Genomic DNA, 10,493 nt, shown 5'->3' with positions numbered 1-10,493 from the left:
CATACAAAAATGCTCTATAAGAACCATTCCACACATGAGTATTAAGTGCCTCATTAAACATAAAGCCACTGGTGAGTGGTTGTAACCACAGTGACGCTTATTCTCTCAAACAGGTGGTGATATAGAGCTCCACGTGAAGTACACTTCCCAAACAAGTCGGCTAAACTTGGCGGGTACCAATCTGTCCAGTTAAGAAGCATAAATTAGCATTTTACTTAAATGAGTCTGAGGAGTCAACAGTGTGCAGCCAGCAACATCATCCAGTATAATCGGTTTGGTAATGGGGACAGTTTGCCAAAAAGTACCCCCTCTGCTGTTAGATACCAGAAAGAAATCCTGAGATGTAGACAGACAGGAACTCCATGACACAAAAAGTTGGTTATGGAATTTAACTTAGTTTTATGCTGGGACCAATGCTTTTCACATGATCAGAGTTTCCCTTACACAAAACAATGAAAAGAATATGTAGTATATTTGCAGCTCTGGAGGCCAGGATTACTGAATTGGAGACTCGGCTTCGCACCCTTCATTCACCCGTAGCTAGCCAGGCCCCTGTAGCTGGTGCAGCCGAAGGTAGCGTAGGCCTCGCTAGCTGTTCCCCGGCAGACCCCAAGCAGCTGGGGAAAGAGGGCGGCTGGGTGACGGTGAGGAGGAAGCATAGTCCTAAACAGAAGCCCCAGGTACACCACCAACCTGTTCATGTGTCTAACCGTTTTTCCCCACTCGGCGACACACCCGCCGGGGGTCAAACTCTGGTAATTGGTGATTCTGTTCTCAGACATGTGAAGCTAGAGACAATACAGTATCCACATCTGAACCAAAGAGTAAAACAGTGAAATGTGGATTATTAAATATTAGGTCTCTCTCCTCCAAGTCTCTGTTAGTACATGACTTAATAATTGATCAACAAATTGATTTACTCTGCCTTACAGAAACCTGGTTGCAGCAGGATGATTATGTTAGTTTAAATGAATCAACACCCCCGAGTCATTCTAACTACCAGAAATCCCGAAGCACAGGCCGAGGGGGCGGTGTGGCAGCAATGTTTCACACCAGCCTATTAATTAATGAAAGACCAAGACAGACTTTTAATTCATTTGAAAGCCTGATGCTTAGCCTCGTCCACCCCAGCTGTGAAACTCAGAAACCAGTCTTACTTGTTATCATCTATCGTCCACCTGGGCCTTACACAGAGTTTCTGTCTGATTTCTCAGACTTTTTATCTGATTTAGTTCTGAGCTCAGATAAAATAATTATTGTGGGTGATTTTAACATCCATGTAGATGCTAAAAATGACAGCCTCAACATGGCATTTAATCTGTTATTAGACTCAATTGGTTTCTCTCAAAATGTAAAAGAACCCACCCACCACTTTAATCACACTCTAGATCTTGTTTTAACATATGGCATAGAAACTGAACATTTAACAGTGTTTCCTGAAAACCCTCTCCTGTCTGATCATTTCCTGATAACATTTACATTTACAATAATTGATTACACAGCAGTGGAGAGTAGACTTTATCAAAGTAGATGTCTTTCTGAAAGCGCTGTAGCTAAGTTTAAGAATGTAATCCACCCACTGTTATCATCTTCAATGCCCTGTACCAACATAGAGCAGAGCAGCTATCTGAACGCTACCCCAACAGAGGTCGATTATCTTGTTAATCATTTCACCTCCTCACTACGTACGACTCTGGATACTGTAGCTCCTGTGAAAACTAAGGTCTCAAATCAGAAGTACCTGACTCCGTGGTATAATTCTCAAACATGTAGCCTAAAGCAAATGACTCGTAAGCTGGAGAGGAAATGGCGTGTCACAAATTTAGAGGATCATCATTTAGCCTGGAGAAATAGTTTGCTGCTTTATAAGAAAGCCCTCCGCAAAGCCAGAACATCTTACTATTCATCACTGATTGAAGAAAATAAGAACAACCCCAGGTTTCTCTTCAGCTCTGTAGCCAGGCTGACAAACAGTCAGAGCTCTGTTGAACCAACCATCCCTTTAACGTTAACTAGTAATGACTTCATGAACTTCTTCACAAATAAAATTCTTATCATTAGAGAAAAAATTACCAGTAATCATCCCACAGATGTAATATTATCTACAGCTACTCTTAGTACCATTGATGTTAAGTTAGACTCTTTTTCTCCAATTGATCTTTCTGAGTTAACTTCAATAATTACTTCCTCAAAACCATCAACGTGTCTTTTAGACCCCATTCCTACAAAACTGCTCAAAGAAGTCCTGCCATTAATTAATGCTTCGATCTTAAATATGATCAACCTATCTCTAATGATCGGCTATGTACCACAGGCCTTCAAGCTGGCTGTAGTTAAACCTTTACTCAAAAAGCATCTCTAGACCCAGCAGTCTTAGCTAATTATAGGCCAATCTCCAACCTTCCTTTCATATCAAACATCCTTGAAAGAGTAGTTGTCAAACAGCTAACAGATCATCTGCAGAGGAATGGCTTATTTGAAGAGTTTCAGTCAGGTTTCAGAGCTCATCACAGCACAGAAACAGCTTTAGTGAAGGTTACAAATGATCTTCTTATGGCCTCTGACAGTGGACTCATCTCTGTGCTTGTCCTGCTAGACCTCAGTGCAGCGTTCGATACTGTCGACCATAATATCCTATTAGAGCGATTAGAACATGCTGTAGGTATTACAGGTACTGCACTGCAGTGGTTTGTATCATATCTATCTAATAGACTCCAGTTTGTGCATGTAAATGGAGAGTCCTCTTCACCCACTGAGGTTAATTATGGAGTTCCACAGGGTTCAGTGCTAGGACCAATTCTGTTTACATTATACATGCTTCCCTTAGGCAGCATCATTAGAAGACATAGCATACATTTACACTGCTATGCAGATGACACCCAGCTCTATCTGTCCATGAAGCCAGATAACACACACCAATGAGTTAAACTGCAGGAATGTCTTAAAGACATAAAGACCTGGATGGCCGCTAACTTTCTGCTTCTTAATTCAGATCAAACTGAGGTTATTGTACTCGGCCCTGAAAATCTTAGAAATATGGTATCTAAGCAGATTCTTACTCTGGATGGCATTACCTTGGCCTCCAGTAACGCGGTGAGGAACCTTGGAGTCATTTTTGACCAGGACATGTCCTTCAACGCACATATTAAACAAATATGTAAGACTGCTTTCTTCCATTTGCGCAACATCTCTAAAATTAGAAATATCCTGTCTCAGAGTGACGCTGAAACACTAGTTCATGCATTTATTACTTCCAGGCTGGACGACTGTAATTCATTATTATCAGGAAGTCCTAAAAACTCCCTGAAAAGCCTTCAGCTAATCCAAAATGCTGCAGCAAGAGTCCTGACAGGGACTAGAAAGAGAGAGCAGATTTCTCCTGTTTTGGCTTCCTGTTAAATCCAGAATTCAAAATCCTGCTCCTCACATACAAGGTCTTAAACAATCAGGCCCCATCTTATCTTAATGACCTTGTAGTACCATATCACCCTATTAGAGCGCTTCGCTCTTGCACTGCAGGCCTACTTGTTGTTCCTAGAGTATTTAAAAGTAGAATGGGAGGCAGAGCCTTCAGTTTTCAGGCCCCTCTTCTGTGGAACCAGCTTCCAGTTTGGATTCAGGAGACAGACACTATCTCTACTTCCAAGATTAGGCTTCAAACTTTCCTTTTTGCTAAAGCATATAGTTAGGGCTGGACCAGGTGACCCTGAATCCTCCCTTAGTTATGCTGCAATAGATGTAGGCTGCCGGGGATTCCCATGATGCATTGAGTTTTTCCTTTCCAGTCACCTTTCTCACTCACTATGTGTTAACAGACCTCTCTGCATTGAATCATATCTGTTATTAACCTCTGTCTCTCTTCCACAGCATGTCTTTATCCTGTCTTCCTTCTCTCACCCCAACCAATCACAGCAGATGGCCCCGCCCCTCCCTGAGCCTGGTTCTGCCGGAGGTTTCTTCCTGTTAAAAGGGAGTTTTTCCTTCCCACTGTCACCAAAGTGCTTGCTCATAGGGGGTCATATGATTGTTGGGTTTTTCTCTGTATGTATGAAGCGCCTTCAGGCGACTTTTGTTGTGATTTGGCGCTATATAAATAAAATTGAATTGAATATGTTTTTTTCTATGGAGGTGATACACACATCCAGATGACACAAATCAACTAGTTTAACTACAGGCATCCATAACTTGCTACTTTTAAATTCTGAGAACTCTGAGTTTATTGCACTTTGGCCTAAAAATCTTCTATTTCTTCATTTCCATTTAATACTTGTACAGCTGCTGTTATTGTATATTTATATTTGTATTTCTTCATACATTCTTATATATTTCTGTACTGTGTATTGTGTATTTTGTTGTACAGTTATTTTATTTTCAACTTTAACTTATATATTTTATCTTCTTTCCCAGTTAAATTTACCCTTCATTCTAATTTGTGTTGTACAGTTATTTCAGTTTTATATTTTATTTTATTCCATCCTAGTTAAATTTACCCTTTTTAATTTTCATATTTATTTCCTATCTTATTCATAGCCTTTTCTTTTTTTCTTTAGGTCACGAGCAGTTGTGTAAGCATTTCACTGCATATCGTACTGTGTATGACTGTGTGTGTGACAAATAAAATTAGAATTTTTAAACATGATCTCTAATGAGTCTCTCTCTTGCAAGCAGGTAAAGCACTGCATGCGTTATATAACTATCTGTGAAACTGAAAAGAAAAACTCTACTCCTCCAAAGGAGAAATTCATTAGTTACAACAGGATAACAAGATTAGAATTTCAGCTGTTACAAAGAGTATCTGTAGCAACATTTTTGACTGACATGAGATAAATACTTTATTTATCCAATAAGCAATACACATGCAAAACAAAATAAGCAACAGCCAGTGTAACCTCTACTAAAACTTTGCTCAAGATTAGCAAGCAACTGAGTCTAAAAGTGGTGACTTCCTGGCATGAAATATAATAATATTATAAAATAAAATATATTTCAAAATTATACATGTCACACACACATCTTAGACTTCGGTGTTTTATTGAGGAACAATAAATATCAGTAGAGAGCAGTCAGTCCCAACGCTGGCATGAAGTGTGACTACTAGGGTGGATGGTCATCTTCCACACGTCGTTTCTGGTGCTGCCAGAAAAATAGTCCGTACATAAAGACGTCCAGGAAGCGGTGGAGGAATCCATGTCTGTGCTTTGGAGCTGTCAATAGTCCCACAGGCTAATCAGCAGGGGCACATGAAGGAGATATAGTGGTTACTTTAAAGGTGCATAGGACGCATCGACTTATTCCACAGGTTTGTCCACCATAAAACACCAGTGCTGCTGTCAGCCAGTCAAAGTCAATATAAATTAAAAACACAGGAAGGCAGGATGTGTTGCCCATCACATACTCCGTTCTGGAAACAGCAGAAATGCAACCGTGTCCACATTTTGTCGTAACAAAGCAGATAAACTCCCCTGCTATTTGTAATCCATTAGAGTGCCACATGAATACAGCTTAAATGACAGCATGCGTTGACAATATGTACACCAGAAAGTATCCATTTAGCAAGAGGCAACACAAAATTGCTAATGCTGCAAAAGTTCAAAGATAGGACATCTGCCCAAGATACACATTTCCAAACATTTTACTCTCTGCTGCCAAACATATTTACATTTTGAGCGCATTTAGAGGAGGTGAAACACAAATATGGCGCGTCCCTTCATGACACATTTATGGACCACAGAAAACAAGGTTAACGATTCTAATTGTGAAATTCATCCATTTATGCCAAGTCTGCAGTTTACATAAAAACCCCTTTAAACAATTAAAGAACATTTAGCTTAGCATAGGCTAGTTTGCTTTATTACAAAACATAAAATCTAGATTTTAAACAGTGTATAAACAGCCAGTGCTACTGCGGCTGTTACACAGGGACTAAAAACGTAACCTGTGACTGGCTTGAAGTGGGACTTTACGGGAATCATGACACATACACAAGCATGAAAGTTGTTAAGACCATAAACCTGCTACTTCTCGCTTCCTATGCTAATTGGTGACAAATGGGTGCTATAGTAACGTCATTTTGTGAAGTAAACGTTCTAAAATTTCAGCTTATTCCTGATGTTTGATATGAATGCAGTAAAAAGCTGAACTGTGTATACTGATTATTGTTTTTGAAAGAACCGTTTTGTTGTTTTGTGGAAAAGTTTAATAACTGCCAGGACTTTAATTCATTAATGTTATACTTGAATTAATTTCTGTCGTATATTGTTAATGTGTCAGGTATCTCCATAGTGTAGGAGTTCACACTTTTGGCCCACACACGCTGGTTTCAAGGAAAAGGCATAAATCAGCTGAAATTCATTTTTCATTCTTAGATGAGCCTGTATGTTACAGTTTAGCTGTTATTTAGTTGTTGAAACTGGCAAACTGGCAAGAAATCCTACATGAATTTGTGTGTAGGCAGATGGTGTAAATGAGTTTGTAAGGCACACAGCCTTAAAACCTGATCTTACATGCGCACATCTGTGAAGTGAGACATAGATGTATAATGTAGGTAGGAATGTTAGCCACAGGTTAAACTCTTAACACTGAGTCTGTCATTGTGTCAGTGATCCCTCAGTCTCCTCACGGCATCGTACTCTTTCCGTGCACAAAAGCATTGTTGCTCACGCTAACAACAGTTAGGTTGATGCTACTATAACCAACAGTTACAGGTAAGATAATGCATCTACTCGTACCAACTGAAGGGGGCTATGCTACACACAGCTGTTACATGTCTGCTGCTACAGTTATGTCTCTATGCTGTCATTTCAGCATGCACTCAATTTTTTGTTTTTCTTCCAAGCAGCCATATTTCAGTACACTAAGAGAATCAATAAGGCAGAAAGATGCTGTGATTCATATCAGCAACGACAATCCTGCAGCCTAGAAAAGACCTTAAAGCAAAAACAATATAGAAAGTATTTTCATGCTCAATCATCAAGGTAAGGAAATCCCAAAAAGTGGATTCTGTTCATCTGGACGCTTCGTCACTCATCCAAGTGACTTCTTCAGTCGTACGCTTGGCCACCGCTACGTCCAGATGAACAGTTTTTGGGAATATAAAAAAGTAGTTCCCTCAAACATGACAGTGAATAACTGCTTTGCAAAAGTCTTTTTGGAACAGATTTTTGACTTACAGCTTGAGTTTCATGTGAGCAGGAAGCCAAACAGTCATTTTCCAAGTGTACTGAAATAACAAAGGATAGATGGAAGGCAGGAAGTGCTTCTAAAAGCTGATATGTCTGCAGTAACCTGTGCACTGTGATGAACAGCATTAGTTCATCAAGTAAAAAACTACAGATCCTTGGTCTGACCTTTTGTTTAAATAGTCTTTGAAATTCACAGGAAGAGTGGAAATACTGCATCCAAGCTCATGGGTCACCCACAAATTTTAACGTCTCCCATGAAGAATCAAGCAACATGAGAACATGTGGAACTTATTGCTTTGGTTTCCAAATTGTCCTTTCAATTTAATGTCCTCCAAACCTTATCATCCATCTAATCACAAGGCCAAGGAGCTAACAGTTAGACGGACAGAGTGAACTGAAGAGGAGGACAGAAAATTAACCAGAGTCCTGTGGAGCTAAAGGTTGATGCCTTTGACCAGTGAGGCTTCCAGTGTGATGGAGAAGTCGTGCAGAGTCTCAAGGACGCTTATAAGGGTATTGAGAGTGGAAGGGTCTCTGAGCATTGCTGTGTCCTCATACATCTGCAGGATCACTGGACATTCCACGAGCAGGGGGAGCCACTGGGGCAGCAGGCGGTCTCTGTGGGGCCAACAGTGATCAGATCAGAATTATTAAAACTTCACAGTTTATCGCATTTTAAATTTCAATTTTTAATTCAATTTAGTTTTTAAAAAATGTTAGTTTCAGTTTGGTTTGATTATTTTTATTCATTATTGTAGCATTATGTCACAAGATAAAGCGCCTCGAGGTGACTGTTGCTATATAAACACAACTGAACTGAATTAGTTTCAGTTTGAGTTGCTACACAAAGCCTCCCATTGCTGGGGTGACAATCCTGACCACACTGACAGAGACTCAACCCAAGGACATCTCCTAATTATTGTTTAGTTTGGCTTTAGTTGAACGCACAATATGATTTGGTTTAGTCTTATTCAAGAGTCCAGTTTAATTTTAATTTCAGTGAACAATGTTTTTCTGCATACCGACAGTAGTGTTAGCTTTAGTTTTATTAACTGTAATAATGAGACAGACAATTTAATATGTGTAGTGTATAGTAAATGTGTGTGCTTATGCTATGAACAATATGTAAGTAAGCAGTCTGTGTCAGTTAAACGTAGTAAGAGTTAAATCGACTTAAATGTTAATCAGTGGTGAGACTGCAGATTTTCAACAGGACTAAAAAGATAAGCAATGTGGATTACTGGGTCTGGTATTGAGATGAAGCATGACAGGTGGAATATCCGGAGGCTCAACAGAGGGCAATGAAGACAGAGACTTGGAAAAGAGGCCAGAAGAAGACAAGTTGAAGCCCCTCTGGAGAACAAATGAAACCCTCAGGAGTCTTGAGAGCAGGCTGTCCATAAGAAGACAGAACAGGAGCCCAGCAATGAAGACGGTGGACTACCAGAGATGACTTGGCCAGCGATGGTGAGGCAAGACAGGGAAGCAGCAGCTGCGGCAGAGGCCTTCTGGTGGCCCAACAGGAGGCCAGCAATGCTTGGGAGGAGGCCGAAGACAAGGAGAAAGGCCGGGAGACTAACGGCTGAGGGAAAGCCGAGCTGGTAGCTGAATTTAAAGCAACTGATGGTGAAGCACAACAATCTGCTAGTTTTGAAAGTAGCAGCCATCTGGCTCAGACAACATGGGACCCTCTGGCTCAGCTTCTGGCTGCTCATGTTCAGACTGTGCAGGACCCACTGAAGGCTCTGGTGACTGGGAATGTGCAGAATCCACTGAAGGTTCCTTCTAGGATCTATGCCCAATGAAGGCTCCCTGGCTCAAAGTACTATATCATCTCAAAGGAGCACTTTGCGCTTAGACTGTGGGATTACTTTTAGTTTCTAGGGTATTAAAAGTAGAATGGGAGGCAGAACCCTCAGCTTTCAGTTTGGATTCAGGAGAAAAGCAGGTTTTCTACTTAGATTAAGCTTAAAACTTTCCTTTCTCATGAAGGTTGTAGTTGGGGCTGTATCAGGTGACCCTTCTTTAATTATGCTGCACTAGGCCTAGGCTCCTAGGGGCTTCCCATGACACATTGTGCCTTCCTTCTTCACTCACCATGTATTTATACACCACTTTGCATTTAATTATCATTAACTTCTGCCTCTCTTCCACAGTGAAGAGAAACAAAGAAAAAAAGAAAACAAGCCAAGTGTCACCTGTGGCCTGTGACTCAGTGTTTGTGTGCTTTAGTTATATTCTTTAATTATTGTAATTCGTGGGTTTTGGTTCTGCTGTGTTATATTTTTAGTCCTAGGACTTTGGTTTCTGTCATTAGGCTGTCTCGTGTTCTTCGTCTTGTCACACTTGTCCTCATGTTCCCTCTGTCTTCCCGGTCAGCCATGTCTCTCTGTCTCAGTGTCAAGTCCACATCTTTGTTACAGCTCCTGTTTTATTTTGGCGGTCCCTCGTCTCATGTCAATGTATCCAGTTTTGCTTCCTTTGTCTCATTATGGCTAGTTAATCCCAGCTGTGTTTCCCTCCCGTTTCCCACTCTGATCACTCTGGTGTGTATTTAAGCCCTGTGTTTTCTTTGCTTTGTGTTGTGGCGTACCCTCACCATGCTGGTGGTTTCCTGTCTGTGTTCATGACTAAATCTTACTTCATGTTTCTTAGTATTTAGTTCTTGAGTCCAGTTTAATTTCTAGTTTTCAGGTTTGAGGTTTTTTGTTTGAATGAAAGCTGCTATTAGAGTTTCACTCTTGACGTCTGAGAGTCCTGCATTTGCTGCCAGCCACACAGCACTCGCCTCGACAGTGAGCATTTATTTTGTCCTGTCTCCCCTGCCCTAGAGGAAATCCAAGACAAATGAAAACTTCTGACCACAATCGTGACATGTTTTTAATATGTCAAATTTCTGATCGAATAATCACATATCAAAAGATGCTATCAGAGCCCACACCTGAGCAGAAACAGCTTCCATCACAGCTCACAACATAATTGACATTAATTCGTTGTCTCCACACTGACCTGGCTCCGAGGCAGACTAACAGCTGGAACTTTCCGTCCTTGCCGATGTTTCTGGAGGTGGAGTTGATCGCATTGAAGTAATGACAGAGTGACTGACAGGTCATCTTCATGGCCTCAGTGGTCTCCTGAAGGTCTCCCACCTGGTCAGCTGACTCCATGTAGGCAACAGCCTTCTCTGTAGGGTTTTAGAGGAGCATCACACACCATATCAGTTTACTTAAAGCTCTCTGCTTCCTTACACTGTTGTGTAACAGCTCAACAAACTGAGAACACTAGGCTGAAGGCTATGTTACAAATTCATTT

At 40.8% G+C, this 10,493-nt stretch overlaps 1 protein-coding gene across 5 annotated transcripts in view; it reads right to left on the bottom strand.

The window, feature by feature from the left end:
- Positions 1-4,806: 4,806 nt before the first annotated feature.
- The window catches only part of LOC120745563 (DENN domain-containing protein 5B-like), a 93,759-nt gene continuing 88,072 nt past the window's right edge, over positions 4,807-10,493 (bottom strand). For 3 of the 5 annotated variants that reach the window (XM_040050545.1, XM_040050544.1, XM_040050547.1), the window contains 2 exons: positions 10,191-10,365; positions 4,807-7,799 (listed from right to left, as the gene is read on the bottom strand). In XM_040050545.1, coding sequence (XP_039906479.1) covers positions 7,616-7,799; positions 10,191-10,365 — 359 coding nt within the window. In that variant the 3' untranslated portion in view covers positions 4,807-7,615. The remainder of the gene's footprint in view (positions 7,800-10,190; positions 10,366-10,493) is intronic. The other 2 variants (XM_040050548.1, XM_040050546.1) reach the window with 1 other exon arrangement.

The sequence above is a fragment of the Simochromis diagramma genome, unplaced genomic scaffold, assembly GCF_900408965.1.
Source record: "Simochromis diagramma unplaced genomic scaffold, fSimDia1.1 OVJJ01000131.1, whole genome shotgun sequence".
Classification (NCBI taxonomy): domain Eukaryota; kingdom Metazoa; phylum Chordata; class Actinopteri; order Cichliformes; family Cichlidae; genus Simochromis; species Simochromis diagramma.
The sequence above is the reverse complement of the archived record's forward strand: the minus strand, read 5'-3'. Positions and strand labels throughout refer to the sequence as shown.